A 20,387-nucleotide genomic window follows, 5' to 3' on the forward strand; every position below is an offset into this window, starting at 1 on the left:
TATTATTATCAATATTGACAACAGTTGTGCTGCTTAATAATTGTGTGTAAACCAGGAGACATGAATACAAATGATGAATACAAAATAACAGCATTTGTTTGAAATAAAAAAAAAATGTAACATTATAAATGTCTTTACTGCCACTTTTGACCAATATAATGGTTTCTTTCTGAATAATAGTATTCATTTTAATCTGAATTACTTACTTAAATCTTACTGTCCCCAAATATTGGAATGGTAGTGCATGTTCACTTACCTTGGCCAGCTCATCTTCTGTTTCAGTTTTAACCCCAAACCGGGGGATGTTAGAGTTGGTAAGGCTGGAACTGTGCGTTAGTTTTTTTACGCCGCTAATCTGGGACATCGGCCTTTTCTTCTTCTCCTTGTCTTTTTGGGACTGGGGTGATGGCATTTCCACCTCGTGTTGCTTGTCTACAGAAACACAGAAAGTGCTCAGAGAAGGTTCCAGAAATCAGAGGTGCTCATGGGTAAAAGCACAGCATGTGTCATTACAGCCACTGATTTGTAGTTTTGTGAATGAATGGTGGGCTATGGTCATTTAATGGTCTTACTTATGGCCTGATTATTCAGCTACACAGCCGTGAGGCTGCAGAGCTGCTGTTGGCCTGCTTTTTTGCTCATAATCAGCACTTCATTTGTCCTAGTTCTCTGAGTTACCCCCAAAAACCCACATAGTTGCCCTCCTCCAGTCAAAACGCTATTCCTCTTAACTCCATTGTGCATTTAAAAGTGCAATGTATCTTCCCACATTACATACATTCAGTGTAGAACCATAATGTTAACATCCATATTTGATTTTAAAAAAAATTTGTGGGACACTCACCTAAGAATGTACTGGAGATGAACTCAGATACCTGGTTACCAGATCGGCTCATCTCTGAGAGGTGAGTCAATTCTCTATTCAACATCCTCTTGAACTGTTGAGAGATAAACAATTAAAATGATGTTTTATTTTTTTTGTCATTTAGACCTATTTTATGCAAAAGGAAAAAAGGGGAAAAAAATATTTCATTCAAAGTAAAAATATCTTGTGTGGAGGTGTTGTGTAATATGTTTGTGCTATTGTTTGAAACACCCCCTCTTTCATTCATTGCCGAACAAGTCACCATTTTACCTCTTTTTTTTATGATCATTTAATGGATTTTCCCTTGTCAGCTGTGTCGCTATCAGTCGGCAGATACGCCACGATTTCAAGGCTGAGTCCTCCAAACAACCCAAAACATATGCATCCTCTCACAGACACTGTTAAGAATGTCAGGTCAAAACGACCTGCTGGGTCACACCAGATAGACGCCACATTTCTAACAAGATTTGCAGGAACAAACTGAAGAAAAAAAACGGCTACATGCTCGAAAATTAACTCGCTAATGTGCGCAAACAAACATGGTTGTGCTGGTGCTTTATATAGTAGTTTGGGTTTAAATAGTAATACAGCCTAGATGAAAATGGGGAAGCAAAATAATAGGTAAAGAATAGTCTTTTACATACTATAATTATGATAAATTCTGCATTATACATATATATATATACAAACATTTAATTAATTAACAAATCAATTCATTTAAATATCTGCCTGTCATAATCTGTTCTTTATGCAGTCTTTTTTCTTTGTGCAACCACATACTGAACACCAATAATAAACAATAGCAGCCTGTCCAACCCCATTCCATTATAAGAATACAGTATTTCATGATTAATTAACTCACCTTTATGTACCCCCAAGAAACTGACAGCAAATAATTTGCCTCAGGCATTTTGACTGAGTAAGTCCAGATAGCAGATGAGATTAGAAAACACTGGCTGATAGGGAAGACAAACACAAAATGCTCAGTGCAGATGGTCTCAAAGCTCCATTTCTTTTTTAATCCACCTGAACTAACATTGCGATCTAAAGCTAAACCTCATCCGAAAAGTCCAGAAATTCCAGGGCATTCCTCACGACGACGTTTTCCATTGTTAAGAAACCTGGCAAGATTCCATCTACGACAGAGGAGGGCGTGAACAATCCACGGCTTTGTCTGATAGCATCTCTCTCTTCTCGAACGCTGCGCACTCTTCAAACTAAATAGACTGAAAAATGCCTGCGCCTTGGAAGGAAAATATGCCCAGTTAACAGCTTCCAAATAAGGCTGCGTTTCACACAATCACTCAGGTGAGAGTGTTTCTGAGTGCAGCCCTACCAATCAGGCATCTCCGGATTAGAATGAGCTCATCGCTGCAGCCGATTGGCCGAGCTAAGCTGGCATGTAAATCCTCTGGGAGTGCTTCGCTCCCCGGGACCCCTCCCACTTCACCCTCTGGATGTCTACAGCTCAGTTGGAGGATGTGTTTTTTGTACGTGAGCTCTGTGATACAGCAGATAGCTCCCCAAAAGGGCACACAGTCATTATGTGTGGTTTGTATTAATGCGTATTCACATCATGTTCCACTATGTGCATGTGTGTGCGGACAGACGCGCGTGTATGTGTGGATTGGTGAGGTAATCTTCATGACATGACGTGATGTTTGGAAGTGAACATTGTGTCAACCAGACTCATAAAATATTCAGTAAAGTTCATTCACATAAATCCACAGAGGGGAGTCAATGGAGACCATATGAACAAGAACAAAATAAACTGATGACGGCGTTATAGATTTGTCCTGGTAAATTGGTAATGAGCCCTTGAATAAAGCAAAACGTGTGCTGGGAAATGTGCCATTTTATTCTCTGACTTGTAACTGGAAGAAAAAAAAGGCTGGTCCAGACTTTTTACTGCACTGCCCTATGCCACGATCACAAAAATGACAGATGTTGTACACTTGTACATTAATATTAAATATAAAATAATATACATTTTAAATGAATAATATATATATATATAATATATATATATATATATATACACACACACACACACACACATACACACACAATTATATAATTAATAAATTTACAATAACAAATGCATGACCGAGGACTGAATTATTTGGCCAAATGTATGATAACTGAATTACAGACTTCCAATGGCCAACTATCCACAAAACACACTGTGCCCTGAGAGCAAGTGACTAAAAATGTACCTGTAGACCATGTACATTTTTAGAAATGTCACTGAGGTATTGTAGCAAAACCTGTCTTTAAACTGAGCTGGACAGAGCCGGTGGCAGAAGACCGTACAGCACGGCAGCAAATAAAGAGCTGAGGCAGTGGAGCTGACAGAACATGGTCAGGGATTATTTCACACTTCTGGTCCCTGTGTACCACTAGTGGGATGCCGAGTAATTTGCAGCTTTACTGGAGCAGATGAGCCGACGGTAATAGGCTGTTGAGGGTCCGTACGGACAGAGGTGACTGTGTTTCTATTGTTGGAACATCTAGAGGGTGTTAAAACAAGTCTCCAGCTAAAAATGGGAGGATATCACACAATTTGTAGCTGTGATTTCTTGAAAATGTGTTTTCTGGGACAGGCCAAAATAATTATTTGTTCCTGGATCCGTCCCCCTAGTTTAATAATACGCCTTGTAGATCAAAAGCAACATTCATTCATTATTTCTTCTAAACTTGCAGGGGGGCTTTGACATCTATAAAATATGATATAATAGGTCCAAATAACATAATCCTTATTCTAATATGAATTGCACATTACCACTGCAGCAGACTAAACTAAACAAAGCTTTCTTTGAAGCATCACTATGATGTATCAAGATGTGGACTTTTTCCAAACTCCGTAACACTGTATACAGCTTTAAAAAAGATGCAAATCACAGATTCAAAGATGCAGATAAGCAAATAATCATCAATAGAAAAATAAAACAAAATAAAATGACTACCAGATCATCTAGTATGTAAACTGTACTTTTTTCTAAAGTGACAATGTCCATCATCCACATCAATAGATTAAATGAAGCTGAAATGAATAAAAATGACAAAAACAGTAAAATGACTTAAAACACAAAATCATGCCCACTATCTCGAAAACAAGTTAAACAACTTATTGACTAATGGTTTAAAAAGACTGACTATTAAAAATCATATCTGATGTAACAAAAAAAAGTTGCATGAAATAAAAAACAATTACATTTTAAAATTTTAAAAGAAACAACAACAAAAAAAAACATAATATGTTGACATAAAATGCTTTTTACTGTATTATTGTAGACATTTTTGAAGCATTAGATTGACTCTTATGTGACTTGGTTTTAGCAATGTATAGTTAATATTACAGCATGTTAATATAAACATACTAATATATATATATAAAGATATAAAAAATACCAATTATAAAATAATATTTTGTTATAATTATGGTATAGTATTAAAAAAGTATTGTTTGTTGTCAGTATAAGGTCACATGTGCATGTTAATGCATGCTAATGTTTGAGTCTCTCGAAAATCATCCATATTTAGCCTTAAAATATACATGCATAAATTATGTATCTGGCCTAATTTGCTACCCAGATCACTCCTTGATCAAAACAAAAGTGTAGTTCTGATTGAAACTCTATCTTACGGCGTAATCCCCACATATAAAGATTACATTTTATAGATATAAAACATATCTAAATTGAATTCTTATGGTGAAATAGATTTAATGATTTCAGCAATTGAAAAGGAAGATGTATTCAAGCCAATATGAACATTCTGACAGCTAATAAATCATGAAAACAATGGCAGCTGGACATCTATACACAACCTACACACAACATATAGGTAAAATTTCATAACAGATTAGCAGTAGCTATTTCTGTTCTAAAACAACACGAAAACAGTGTTGTTTATATCAGTCGGATAGGATATAACACTTGCGTGGTGACTGTGAGGCAGTTTTATATGGGATACGCCACTATTGCTATTGAGCTAAGGCAACAAAGCAAACTGACAGGCCTTGTGCGTTTCCATGGATACTGGGTATTGGGGGGGGGGGGGGGGGGATACTCGTTCAAGTGAGACATATGAAAATGTGAGTATTTGTCTCTTCTGTTACTTTTGTCTGGTCACCTCTGTTGGACCTTTAGACCGGTTGCGTAAGCAATATGAGAAGCATCTCGTATTTTGTTATTTAAAGAGGTGCTGTGGCCAAACGGACTGGACGGGAATAGACACACACTACAGGCTGATTAGCATGCTGTATGTGTACTAGGGCCTTGCTGGAGACTGTGGGCATGCTCAGTGCAGCCTGAATGACGATTCTGCTGCTGTTATTGCAAACAGTGCACTGGTTAAAAGACACCAACTGGTCTGAAATCAACTTCACTTCAAGACAACTAAACGCCTTAGTTGTTTATTACATGATCTGATTGCCATTTTATAATATTAATCATCTTCTGCTCATGTTTGAACCAATGCACAACATTGACATCTAAGGCTACAAACACAGTATGATGGAGTACCAAGCAGTCAGATGTGATGCGTATTTATTTACTGGTGTTCAGGTCTACTGGGAATCAACAAACATTTGTGATAACATAAGTCTTAAAAAAGTAATTTGATCTTGAGGCATTATAGCACAATATAATATTGTGCACAAGTGAAATATATTCAAAGCCTGAAACTGTTTGTTTTATTAAATATAAAAAACAACAACAAATAAATAAAATTAAATCACAAAAAAATTAAATAATAATAATATAAAAAGTTATAAATCGACAATACAAGCCCTAATTGTGATTGTGAGTGGAATATGAACACCTGAGATATTAATAATTGTACTTCATCAAATTGCAGAACCATCCCAGGGAATCCTAAACAAGCAAGAGCGCAGATAAAGACACCCAGAGCTTTTTTACCTTGTTGGATGCCATCTCGCTGACCGAATGCCTGGTCTGTAGGGTCTCGAGCTGGTCGAGGCACCAGTCCAGCTCCTCCAGGGTCTCTGTGGCCAGCTTCTGGTAGGCCTCCTCTGGAGGAAGAGAAGGAGGCAAGGAGTCAGATCTCAGATGCTTTAGGTGTCTAGTTGAGGCTCCCAGCAGAGGGCCCAAACTGCTGTAGACCGCCATGTTGGGATATCCCGACAGAACGCATGGGTAATTCTTCATGCTGTGCTGAAGCCCTCCACAGTGAATGATGGGGCTCCAAATCGAGCCAAAAAACAAGGTTTCCAAAAACAGCGGAGCTGTAATCCGAACGAGGCACGAGGGGTGGGAGTCAGATCTCGTGAGAAGCGGGGAACACTATATCCCTTAAGAAAACATACAAAGGGGCCACACAAATCAACACTCTCACACTGCTCACAAACAAAATGACAACACGCGCTCGACTGCAGAATCTATAGTCCTACATGTTCGAGAAGCCCGGAGTGAAAGCTCTCATCTCGGGACAGAGAGAATGTCATTGGTGTGGGCAGGCCCATCTCTGCGTGACAGATGCCGGTCTGCATCTAAGAAGCTGAGTAGTGTGCGGTGGCCCTTAGGAGCATGTGATCCGGCCCATAACAAAGCATACAGGCATAGTGTCATAACAATAACACACACGTACACCCGCTCATACACGCATACAAAGCATACAGAGGGTTGACGCCAACAGATGAGTGAATAGTCCCTGTCTCCAGTCCTCAAGCTGAGCTGCCGCACAAAAGAACAAAGGTGATCGCATCTGCCTGCCCTCTTTTCTCAGAGCGGTGGATGCCCTGCATGAGCACGGGGCAGCCGTGGAGCGTCGCTAGCTGAACGTGAGCCGAGCTTCCTCTTGAAACAGAAGCCTGAAGCCTGCCAGTGCTGCTGCATGCAGGAGAGAGAGGACTACAGCTAAAACCCGGCATGAACTTTACGGGATTTCGAGCTGAGGAGCTTGGGTCCTTCACAGCTAACACATTTATGCGTTGGCTTTTAAAGAGGATGCTTTGTGATTTATGTTTATAAAGATAGCAAATCATTTCCTACATAAACTGTGGTCAGCATCTCATGTTCGCTGAGATGAGACCGTTTATGACCTGCAAAATTTGTGCTATCTTATATCAGACGCTTTTTATGGTTAATGGAGTTTATGGAAATTCGCAAACGTTTGTTGCATGTGCCTTTTCGAAAAGGTTAAGGATGACCATATGAGGGCATAAAAATGAGTGAAACTGAATAACAAAAGACTGACAAAACAGTCGTCAGTGCAGCTATGCTAGACATGTTGCTTACTTGACACTACTATGAAAACAAATGCCACATGTACATTGCTTCAACAAAGCACACATTATCTTATTCATTGTCTGTCTGTGTCTTTCTCTCTCTCTCTCTTTCTGCATGTGTGGTGAAGTACACAGGGTTGGGGTGCCACTTTCTCTGAAAGAGACTGCACTGACGTCAATGACATTCTTCTCGTGCTTAGCGCGACATCATACACCAGCCCATGAGAGGGCACGGGCTCCATAGACAGGAGAGCTGGGGTGAAAAGCAGGACTGGAATCCTTCAATCTGGGTCACAGGCTCTCTGCCTTGTCAGCCAGAAACTCCTCACCAAAACATCAGCATTTGCTTTTGCAAGAGGATTTATTTGGATACACCACAAAAATTACCTTAAAAAGACACATCTACAATGAAAGTCTCTTCTAATCTTGTTCAATCAAGTCTTTATTCCCCCATTGTGAGCAGAATTTGTGTGTTTGTGTGAATTGCTACTCAGAGGGCAAACAGATGAGTGCAACCGAATGCAAGTCAAATTATAAACAGATTTTCTGGAAAAAAGTGATTGATACCTGTCGGTGCAAAACTGCAGTTTCTAGAGTGTTCCTAACATGTTGCTTTGTAGGTTGTAAAGTGTTCTTAGTGGTTTTAAGTACTTTGCTAAGCGGTTTATAGGGGTGTTCAGGGTGTTTTTTAAGTTCAGGGTGTTTTTTAGCGTGTCAGGTTTCAAACAAGGTCATAATATAGGGTCCGTAGGAAATTTCGAAGAAAAATATTTTGGACCAATATGTATTGTTAAAGCTGCTATTTAAATACATTTAGAATAATAATGGATACTTATAATAAAAAATATGTTCCAGATAATACCACAATAATGTATTTACAACATGAATGCCAATTACTTTATTTTTAAACAACATGTTCTCTTTAAAATGACACTTTTTTTATATATATATAATGCCCTTGGCATCAAAAAAGTTTTAAAACCCTGTTCTATGGTGTTGCTAGATGGTTTCTTACTGAAGTAAAAAAAATAAAAATAATTTTAAGTACAAAGACTTGGTACAATTGACTTGGATGTTTAAGTCATTTCAACTTAAATTACATTAAACTGACTTTAAAAAAAGTAGTCGAATCTTGTATAACTTTGAATAAGATCAATAAAGTTGAATGCAAGTGAACTATCCCTTTAACTTATTTTGATGAGCTAAAGCAATGTAAAAATATAAGTTGTGAATGTATTGATCGTATAATTTTTTACAGTGTTCCCTATGATATTCTGGTCTCTAAACATGGCTCAGGTCCCTGCTTTAATGTAACTCTATTAAGCACTTGTTTTATTGTCTGCGTAAGTCTGATCAGCCCTCTTCTTTACAAGCTGCATGATTTTAGGAATCATGCCATAACAAGCTCCACTAATTAGTCATTTAGTTGGCTCTTTTATCCACAGAGATTTGCAACACACTTATTAGAGAGACATTCTCCCTGGTACAACATGTCTTGCTTAACTATCACCAGAATGGTGAACCTTCTGGTGGTGACCAGGTCATATCTTTAGCCACTGGCGCTTCCATCCTTATCTACATTATGGTATATGGCCATTGGCCATCCATCCAGTCACCCTACACTCAACACCCATCAGGGTCACATGACATCTAAACTCAGCATGGGTAGTTAAATTGTATAATGTCTCCATCTGCTCACTGCTTCTAGTACAAATCAATATTATAAATCTATAACACTGGTGCTTTTTATCTCTGCGACTGAACATTCTGCTCATGCTAAACATCCAGCGAGCGCTCGGTACTACAGTTCTAGGTCAAACACCTGCATCTCAAAACAAGCTTTTCTTTGCAAACCTTATAAATAAACCACAAACAGCAGCTAATCAATATAATGAGCAGTGCCTCATGATTATGGCAAAACGACTGTCACATCCCAGGATGCCCTATAAAGCTGACATACGCATCAACAAATGGTTAAAAGTGAGTATTAAATTATCTTTAAAGCCTTTGTGCATAGAGGGTATTGTGACATATTTTTCCTTATCGGCTTCAGAGTACATGACATGCACAGTGCGATATGGGATGTCTGGAGGCTGCCCTCATGCTGGTTTAGACAAAACGGAAGGTGCCACACAAGGACAACGTCATCCCTCATATCAAACAGTGTCTAACAGTTCTCCACAAAACACAAAACTAAGCAAATCTATCTGATACAATGTGATCTCAATGATAAAGATCGGTTACGCAGTGTTGAACTGAAAATAAATCATTTGAAGTACTAAAATTACTAATACTAAAATACTATTTTATAAATTAAAGCGATATAGAAATATATAAAAAACGACAAAAGCACAAAACAAAAGCACAAAACTAAAACTTAAAATAAAAACTGAACATGTAAAAATAAAAGCTAATTCAAAATGTGAATAGCCTACTATAAATCATACTGAAATAGCACTGCTGTTAAGATGGCATGACAATATTCAAAATATAAAAATCAAAGGTACGACACCTGTGTATGAGGTTTTTGTGATGGGAGGTGGGTTACACATTGGGGATCTCCTGTTTGAGAAAAAAAGGGGAAAAAAGAAGGCGTCATTGTCGATGATGCAAGTAACAGATTGACTGCTATTAGCACATTTACAACATATACAAATTCGGTCAATACTGGGGAAAAAAATATTTAGTGTGTCCACCAAAGCATTTTTAGCCAGCTGAAACCGCCAACGCTCTTTTTTTCAGTTGAGATGCTATATGTGCTATACAGAAAATATCTGTGGAAGTGTTACTGGTATGATTTCCCAGAGAGTTGTTTCTGAATATAAAAATGTCAATACAAATGTTAAGTAAATGCACTGGCTCTTGTTTTCAATGATTTTGTTCCGCTGTTGTGCTTGTTGTTGTCGTCTGTTGGTATTGTCCCGCCCCTCCTCCAGTGTGATTGGACGGCTGGGTAAAAAGTGGATGACAGTGATGAGCGCTGCATTTTACACAAAGTTGAACACTCTTCAACTCTCGGTGACCGGTAAAAAAACACAGAGCATTCAGTGTGAAATAGACACTCAGCGCCTAGTCACGCAGCTGCCATTTAAAAAAAACACAGCGCTCCCATTGAAAAACAATTGGAAAAAGATAACCGCTTTGGTGGACACACGAGCTCAGCGTCATGATAAAAATGTGTGAATTTGAGTATTTTAAATTGAAAGCAACATACTTGTTATTGGCTCTTTCCTGTTGTACATTTGTTAAAGCAGCAAAATTATTCCGGACAGTCCTTAAACTTGCCAGAACCTGAGAGAGGACACATAAAATTAGTTCAGTGGTGTTATATAATTTTATTGATTTTGTAATGTTGTCAAACCATCTGCTTTTAAACTTTACATATTTAATATCGCAATACCTGTGCAAAAGGGGTAACAATCATGTCATCCCCGTGTCTGCAAAAAAACAAAAAACAAAAACATAAGTACTAATGACAGCACTGATCATTTATAGAAATGTTTTAAGTACTGTAGTTTAAGGCTATACATTTGTTTTACTATTTAAGAATAAAACATGCGCATTCGTACAAAAAAAAACATGCCACTAAACATTTAAAAAGACATTTTCTCACATGTCACTGGCGATGGAGGAGTTTCTGGACATAGACTTTGGTGAGAGGTCATAGTCGCTGTCCGAGCGGTACAGGAAGGACTCTCTCCTCTGGCTGTGCACAAAGTTGGCCTGAAGAATGAGACCTGACCCCGGGCTGGCCATGGGATCCAGCGGACTACGTCCTGATGACGTGCCATTGTCCACATCAAAGCTGGGGAGACAAAGCAACACGACAGTTAGTGCTGATGTCCAATGTGAGAACTGGACCACATAGAGTAGAATGTTACTCAGGTCATTTTCGAAATGACCATTTTCTGCAATGTGGGCATGTTGCTGACCAATTTTATGTTAGTAACTGGTCATTAGCCATTTTCTTCAGACAATTTTTTCTCTTTTCACACCAAGAATAAAAACTAATTTTTTTACTCTTTCCCCCGCCAGCGTAAAAAAAAAAAAAAAAAAAAAGTTACCAGCCACCAGCAGCATTTTTTATGGCCCCCAGAATATTTTGTTCTATGAATTTCTGAAGTAGCAATATTTCAAAAGAAAGAACAGAGCCTCTGCTTTATATATATATTTTTTTTACTATTCTAGCTTCATGCATTCTTTTTTTTATCAACACTTGGATGTGAGTAAGTTTAACAAAAAAAGCAGCATTTTAATCAAACAGCTGAGAAAAACGCATCCAGATCGGATTCAGAAAGATGATTAAATCATACAGTAGATGGAGTAGAAGATTGAGTCCATCAACACTCCCAAAGCTTCACAGTCATATAGCTCGTACTGGCTTGACATTTCATTCAGAAACATTAGGTAGTTTTGTATTAGATGATCGCGTTACTTTCCTTAATGCATCTGTGTACATATACTATTGCTTGTTTCTGCTTTTTCTTCACCTGTGTTCTGATCAGGAAATTTCTGTATTCTTTCAGAATATGCGTAATTTCGCCCCCTACTGCATAACAGTGAAAAAACGGAAAGCCAGACATTTTTGTCAATGGCAGGGAATCGTTGTCTCATAAATAACGGAATTTCTGTCAATGGCGGGGAAAGAGTTAAATAATTAATGCAAAATTCATGCTGTGAATAAAATTGTGTCAGCCCTCATTTTCAAATAATCATGTAATGAAATAACAAAAAATTATCATAAAACATGTTTTGTAGTGCAACAACAGCAAAATAATAACACCCAAATTAATACATAAAGAAATTATAATAAAAACATTTCCAGCAAAGTCGCAATAAAGGGCTTCCCCAGACCATCGAGTGTGCTGTTCTTAACCTTCATCTCCTTAGTCCGTAGATCCTACCAACTGTGTTTACAACAACAACAAGCTGACCCATAATCCCCAGGGAGCATTAATATAATTGCTCTGGCCTGGGTATTTTCCTGACGTGAACGGTGACGTGGCAGTAAGTCTTATTCACCGTCATCACCTCCATGCAGGCTCACATCTGAGTCGAGTAACGTGATGCGGATGGATAAATCCTTATTAGTGGGTCAGTCTGCACCTTGGTGACTTCAGCAGACAGTAGTCTCGCACATAAAGGGCCAATGATTCATGACCCACGTAAATCAGGGGACTGAGCTTTGTTTTGACTGAGAACAAATATGTCAGCAAGTACGAACCTCAGGCATACAACTTTCCTATAACATTTGGAGTTTGATTCCTGTACATCTTCAACCCAACACATTTTGGCTTTATTTTTGTGTTTCATTGAGAACTGACTAATTCACAGAGCTTGCGGCGAGTCGCCCGTGGATGTGCTGATCTCATCTCTCTCGAGTCATATCACAGGAATGCACCGGCTTACCGTCTCACACAATTCAAACTCTAGACATGCATTATGAATGCAACAGTTCTTCTTTTACTGTAATCCACACAAATGCACTGCTTACACTACAAAGGGGAATATGGGCTTTTATAATATCCATAAATAAGTCAGCATGCATTTGAAAACAATATGTTTCTTTCACATGAAGACGCCACCGATTCTAGAGAGATTGGACAAAACATGTCCAGCATTTTTTACCTGCTGTTAGTTTTGAAAACAGCAGCATTTCCACTTTTTGAGATTCATAAATAAATATTCCATTCCTTTTTACATATTCTATATTAAAAATATTTATATATTATCACTCACTATCCCTAAAATAGCCTGCTCAGACCACTAAATATTTTACAGACTTATATATACTGTATATATATATATATACTGAACGGACACATAAACACAAAATTATGTTAAAATACCCGTCTCTGCAAGTATTCTCTCATTTATAAGTGAAGTCATAAGTGAACAGTTGAGAAAGAAACCGAATGTTTGTCAGTGTTTTCGGTCCGCGCAGTCGGTCTTAAAGTGACAGCACACACCTAATATTCCTACTGTTGTCTTTGTCATTAATATCAATAAAACAACAAAATACCGCTGTACCAAAAATGCAACTATATTTACTTTCTACAGTGAACAAATAGTGTTATTATTTTACATTTTAATTTTAATAAATTTTTGTATTTGTTCTTATTTTATTACTGACTGTTTACTTGTTTTAAATAATGTGTGAACATTATCAGTTAGGCTACTAGTTTATGATGTAGTAGCTTTATGAAGTGAGCTTTAAGTAATAAATGAAAAGAAAAGTTACACCCCCGCCAATATATATATATATATATATATATATATATATATACATCTTTTTTTTTTTGCTGATCCGAAAAATTATCCGATCCGTGGCTCAAAAAACTTAAATGATCTGAACTATGAATTTTGTGATCTGTTCCACCACTAATGGAAACCATGATGATATATAAAAAAAATTAACACCATATATCTGAAATATCATTTTTGTAATATTGTAAAAGTGCAATTTAATGCATCCTTGCTGAATAAAAGTAGCAATTTCTTTCTCTTTCTTAAAAAAATCTTATTGACCCCAAACTTTTGATCGATAGTTTGTGTATTAGTTTATGCATTAACAATCAATATTCTTGCATATCAAATCTCAGATCTTCTTCTTTTTTGAATATTGTTTTCCAAATTCTGCCATCAAGATCTTTTTAATTTCAATTCCTCAAAGTAAGACCCCTTAAGTATTGAAGTAAATGACCAGCCCATCAACAATCAGCAGTGTTGTGAGCAGTTTGCTTTGTCTAATGTCTTCGGATACAGAGGGGGGAAAATACACCACTCCCATCCTCTCTCTTTCCTCCACGTATTCACTTTGCTAGTACAACAACATACAACATACAAACACACAAAAGTGCACACACCACATCCTATACAGCAGGTCCAAACGCACAGCACTGTCTTTTTGTTCCAGATGAGATATACAAAGATATTTATATCCAGATATTTAATTTACACATGGCACAGATGCTAAATCAAAACAATGAAAACCAAAGAAACTCTCCAAAAAAAAATCACCTCTGTAAAAACTGTAAAAAGTACCTTTTTTTTGTACAGTAGTACTGGATAGAAACTCTTTTGACATCAAACAGCGCAGTGATGCAACACACAATACATTATACAGCCATTTCTAGATAATGGTAATGACTTCCAGTTATTTTATATAATTATGGAGTGGGCTGGGTCGAATCTCTCTGGACAGAAACCACTGATAATATCAAAGAATGCAAGTGGAAATAATTTCCAAACTTGTCAGGGCTTCTGGAGAATTTACTGGAGAGTTTACTTGTATAGTTAATTGTACAGATTATTTTAGTTTTATTGTATACAAAGGACCCCAAAAGTATTTGGACACTAATATATATATATATGAATGTATATGAAATGTATAGCAAAACATTTCATACATTTTTATTTTAATTAATAAAACAATATTTATAAATAAATTATAATTATGATAAATATCAAAAATTGCAAATAACACAAAATTAAAAAATAACTGAGAAATTAGAAAGCACAAAAAGTATTCTTGTCGCTTCATAAAATCAAGGCTGAACCGCTATAGTCACATGGACTATTTTTACGATGTTTTTCCTACCTTTTTGGGCCTTCAAAGTGTTACTTAAATAGCTGTCAATGGAGCCACTCTTGAACGATTGCAAAAATATCTTAATTTGTGTTCCGAAGATGAACGAAGGTCTTACGGGTTTGGAACGACATGAGGATGAGTAATTAATGACAGAATTGTCATTTTTGGATGAACAAACCCTTTAAGTGCAATGTGAGTGCAGGCCAGAGGGGGAGGGAGATAACAAGACAACCGTACCAAGTGTCAGTACACCCTAACTTCAATTATAGTCAAGATAAATACAAATCAAAGTGGTTTGATATCATGCACTGCGTTATCCTTTCACAAACTACATAATGACTACGGACGGAGGTCCAATTAGTTCAATAGCGCTTTAGCAAAACGATTAAGTATGTCTGTCTCTTTAAAATCAATGGGATAATTAACTGTAATCACCACTACACTATCTATGGCATCAGATGTCCAACTGGCTCACTCTATTGTTGTGGACGACAGTGAGTGATAACAGATACCGGCCTGCCCAATCTCTTTGGCTGTGAAGTCATTTTAATCGAGACTGGCTGGTCCTTAACTTGTTTTTTTTTGGACTAAACCAGATTTATTTTCTGATTAGCATGGCAGTTAACACTAACAAGGCTCAGAGAGTTCAGAGAGTTCACCCAGACACTTAAATTATACTTTGAATACTATTGTTTAGAATAAAATTAAATAAACAACAAAAAACTCTTGTTCACAAATGTCTTGTAAATGTAAGCCAGATGCGAGAACTAAATGAAAACACTTGTTAACTGAAATAAAAATAAACATTGCTGGGAAAAAAAAAAACTAAGCTAATATACATTTTCATGATTCCAAAACTAACTAAAGAAAAAGAAAAATGGTCTGAAACCTTTCCAGCCTACGGAGCCCTGCACATGATGACATGCAGGAAAAAAATATGTGTGCCACAAATTAACTTACGAATTATTATATCATACGCATGATTTACTAAAATCTAGAACGAATTCTTAATTCGTGGCCATGATATATGTTTATTTTTATCCGCATGTCATATGCAGGGCTCTGTACAAACCTGCATAGGCTATATGAAAATACTACAACAATAACACAGGATTATACTGACAAAATGTAACACTATTAATTTTTGTTTTTACATTTTAGCAGATTACACGTTCAACCCTAAACTGTAAAAAATACAACTAAAATAAAAAATAAACCCTGAAAAAACTTAAACCATACTAAATAAAAAATAAACACATGGATGTCCTCAGTACTGTTATAATTGCCTGCACACTTCTCAATTTCAAATAGTTTGATGGAAGAAAAAAAATTATTATATACATGTATATATATATATATATATATATATATATAATCATTACACAAATGCCTTATATTTAAGAGTGTTATATCCTCTAGTCTTGAGTTTTGTTCTTATAAGAGTCAAGAAATGATCAAAACATAAACTTTTGCAGTGGTTTCTGGGGAAATGTGAAGTTTTGGATAATAATTAGAATACTGTTATAATTAAAATACAGTTTTTCCAAGTAATTCATTCAGAATCACAGAAGTTCTGGTTGGCAGTGAATTTTAGCTAAAGTTTAACATTGATATCTAATGAACTGGTACATGACTGCCTGCTGTCCTAAGCTCTATTTAACAGCATGTGGTCCATTAGCGTATAAGACAGGAACAAAAAAGCATATGAAGTCTGACCATGGGTCATTCAGAAAGTGGAACCCGATTGGTTTGAGACACCATGCAAAGAGAATGTACAAGTTTCCTCTGGTGAACTGGTCGCATGCGGCTGTTCCCAAAACACTGCTGGTTTTCTTGTCAATCATGAGACAGAATAGGAATATGCTTAAAAATAGACAAATAAAAGAGATTTTTCAGAGACAGAGACAAAAAAATTACATGCAGGAATAATTCATGAATCAAATCAAGCTTTGTCAAAAGTATTAAAATAACTGTTGTTAAAATGCTGAAGAAAATATGGCAAAGTGAATCAGAAAAGAGAAGTGACTTTTTGTTCAATTTGGTTCTGAAATGAAAATTATGTCATCACTACCTCAATTTTTAAAGAGTTCATTTGGTAGTCACTCATATAAACAACAAAACTCTTTACAAAATGAGATTAACAAAGGAGGAGTGACAGCCATATTTAACAACTGCTGCTGACAATAGAAAAACATGCACCAACACGAAATGCAAATATGGCACTTTGACATCACAGCCACATTATAGCACCTTGATACATAAACACATCAAGAGCCATCCAATTAAAACTGCTTTATGTGGCAAAGCTTGAACGACAGGAGAGGAAATGGTCCATCTATTACATCAGATTATGTGTCATACAAGACATAACAAATCCACAACCCTCACTTTTATATAGAAGCACAAAAAGCACATAGATTACACACACTCCATGAAAGATAAAAGACCTCTCTTAAAGGGAAAGCACCCAAAAATGGAAATCCTCTCATGATTTACACAATACAATTCATGCCATCCACAATACATACATATAACTTTCTTTCTTCAGATAAACACAAAGATTTTTAGGTAAATGATCAATCACAACTTCTCTTGCATGAACGCTCGTCTGACAGTAGACAGGAAGCAATGATTTAGAGTTAAAAAATGATAGAATTTTCTTACACACACACACACACACACACCTATTGTTTTGCTTCCGAAGACATTGATTCAACCACTGGGGTCAAATGGATATGGGTTTTTCAAGCGTCAACCGAGCGGCAGCCATTCACTTGCATTCAATTCCTTACAGAGATTGATTATTTTCCTAAAAATCTTTTTTTGTGTTTGTCTGAAGAAATAAAGTCATCTACATCGGAGACGGCATGAGAGAATTTTAATTTGGGGGTTAACTATTCCTTTAAATGCATTGTGAAAGCAGAAAACCATTGTACTGTTTTGATTTGTGCGCTTAATATAACCATGCAGTTTTTTAATTCAAATTATGATCATATTTTATCAGAGTAACCCAAATGGCAATAGCATGAATGGCAGGATATGAGGTGGCAACGGTCAATTAATGACTGGTGTGTATGACATGAGCCGAGTCACTGTAATGCATTACAATAAAGCATGAACAAACAGGAACCGCAGACAATAGGGTCAATATATAAGGTGAAGGAAGCACATACTGACACACGCACATTGTCCTCCTCAAACTGATGACATCATTAAGATGTCAGTGAGATTTCCTCCATCCTGACCTCTCAACTTTTTTTCATACTCACAAACATACACAGGCACACACTTGAACATTCTCAAAGCAAGGTCGTGTTTGCTTTGCTGAGAGCTGTTATTCATGGAGACCAAATGGAGCATTCCACGAGCAAAGGGGGGTAACGTAACCTGCCTCTTTTGCTAGCCTACTTTACAAACGTTCAGACAAAAACATAACACAAAAATACCCCAAATTAAGCCTGTGAATCATCAATACGCAATATCTCACAGTTCGCATGCAGCGACGGAGAACCATTCAAATAATACTTTACATGCGCACTGTTCAAACAGACTGGAAACTGTTGTACCAAAATAATCAGTCCTTTACAAACTATCATCACCCATTTCTAAAATAAGCATATACAAACAGAGAACAAGATGGGACACGAGAGGTGAGGTATCTGCCCTTTGGCACTGTTTGCAAATGTGTGGAAATAATCTTCACTCTTTGCCATTTTACTAGTTTTTAAGGTGATTGCACAAATGTTTTGGATATGTTACTGGTCGACATACTGTACTTCTTTTTTCCAGTTATGGGTAATGGCTAAAATGAGCAAATCCAATCAAATTGCATATCACATAATCATGTTCACTCTACAAAATGCATACATTAGGCTACAAATTAACATTTTTGCATAAACTCTATTTTTTTCATGTTTAATTCACTTATTTGCATCTACGACAGGAGGTAGATGCATAAAAGCAACTAAATTCTAAATTATTTACAGCCCTTGTGATTAAATAAAAAAAATATTATAAAAAAAATCTGGCTTATTTTCCTTTTTTTTTTTTTATTAAATATGAATTATAGCCCACATAAAATATATAAGCCTATAACAGAATGTTTTAGTAAAAAAAAATTAATGGAATCAAATAGTACAATTTGATGAAATCAAATTCTCTCCCCAAATCTGACAGGCAACAATTCCATCAACGAATGTTTAAATCTATCCCACAGTTACACTTTAACAAGCCAGCGAGAGACAGAGTAAATGAAAAACCCAGAGGAAAGGCACTAGTGGAAGAGAATGTAAATACAAGAGAAATTCTTTAGGAAGAGTGGAACTCAATTTATGGAAGCTGAGTGAAAAAACAACGGGGGTTAAAACTTAAGAGGAAGCCGAGAATTACACAAGATGTTAAAAAAAGATATCAGCTGGTGTAAGACAGGAGAAGGAAACAGCAAGCACGGGGATCTAACAGAAGGAGATAGTCAAAAGTTCTCCTTTACCCATCTGTGTTCTTAAGTGAACTGGTGGAGCGAGACCGGGGCTTCATGATAATACTCATTCTGGACGTGGATTTCCCTCTGCTAGCGGCTACAGCTAATCCCAAAAGTGTGCATTTGTTTTCAGTCCTCATGTGCGTCTCCAAGCGTGAACATAACTCGGTCGAGACGGCCCTGCCTCTGTTTGTTCCACTGACAGAAGCCCCTTGTGGTTCGGGACTCTCAAACTGACCGGACAGGAGTTCCAGAGTTTGTGTCACTCAGCAACCGGCTGCTATAATGCAGGACAATCTGTCTCTCCCCCTCTCACTCTCTCTCTCTCTCTCTCCTGAAACTCCCACCCTATGTACTTTTCTCCCTCCCTCACTCCCTCCCTCCCTTCCTGGCTGGCTTGCAAGACTCGTTGCTCGGACTCGTGTAGTAGTGACGTAGTTGGGGGTAGGGTGTTCCTCGTGTTTGAGACGAATGGATGGGGGAGGAAACTTACACCTCATTTTGAGAGGTTTCAGATGACGGGGGAAAATTCATCCCAACGGATGTACAGTATATACTCCCTAAAAAAGGGTGTGAAGGATTTGCCCAGTAGTTTGAGTTCAAGCTGAGTCAAAAGCACATCCAGTGAAATTGCACATCCAATGTAGCCTGGAAATTTAAAACCCCTTCATCCAAGCAATCATTTATTAAATGCGCTTTCCCCTTACAAAAAAATAAGTATACTTAGTTAAATTTCTTAAGTATACTTAAGAAAAGTTCAAGTATATTTTAAGTATACTTTATGTAGTAAGTATTCTAATATCAGTGCACTAGAAGAAAACTAGTAGGCCTAAGTGTACTATTTCAATACTACTTGGGACAAAATTGGTCCACTTTTTAGTGTGTAAATGTATACTTTTACGTATACTTAGTAGTACAAAACTAGTTTACAACTAAGTTTTTTGTTTGTACTGCAACTATATTGCAAGTGAACTTATAGGTATACTGACAGTTTACTAGTCAAATACTTGTAACTATTTTTTTAGTTTATGAAAGTACACTCTGAAGTATACTCTCCGTAAAGTACTAGTTAAGTCGTTTTATACTGCAAGTATACTAAAGAAGTTTAGGTAAGGTAAACATAACATCATACTTATAGTTTATAATTTATATTCTTATTTTTGCACTTTAAGTATACTACTATGTTTATTTTTAGGTATAC

The 20,387-nt window shown here is 36.8% G+C and overlaps 1 protein-coding gene across 12 annotated transcripts in view; it reads right to left on the reverse strand.

The window, feature by feature from the left end:
- The window catches only part of pde4d (phosphodiesterase 4D, cAMP-specific), a 126,304-nt gene that overhangs the window by 5,252 nt on the left and 100,665 nt on the right, over positions 1-20,387 (reverse strand). For 11 of the 12 annotated variants that reach the window (XM_079637112.1, XM_079637110.1, XM_079637114.1 and 8 more), the window contains 7 exons: positions 10,729-10,920; positions 10,516-10,552; positions 10,330-10,406; positions 9,628-9,677; positions 5,788-5,900; positions 845-938; positions 257-432 (listed from right to left, as the gene is read on the reverse strand). In XM_079637112.1, coding sequence (XP_079493238.1) covers positions 257-432; positions 845-938; positions 5,788-5,900; positions 9,628-9,677; positions 10,330-10,406; positions 10,516-10,552; positions 10,729-10,920 — 739 coding nt within the window. Of the gene's footprint in view, positions 1-256; positions 433-844; positions 939-5,787; positions 5,901-9,627; positions 9,678-10,329; positions 10,407-10,515; positions 10,553-10,728; positions 10,921-19,195; positions 19,519-20,387 lie in introns of those variants that run through there. The other variant, XM_079637111.1, reaches the window with a different exon arrangement.

The sequence above is a fragment of the Phoxinus phoxinus genome (genome assembly GCF_949152265.1).
Source record: "Phoxinus phoxinus genome assembly, chromosome: 15".
In the NCBI taxonomy this organism is placed as follows: domain Eukaryota; kingdom Metazoa; phylum Chordata; class Actinopteri; order Cypriniformes; family Leuciscidae; genus Phoxinus; species Phoxinus phoxinus.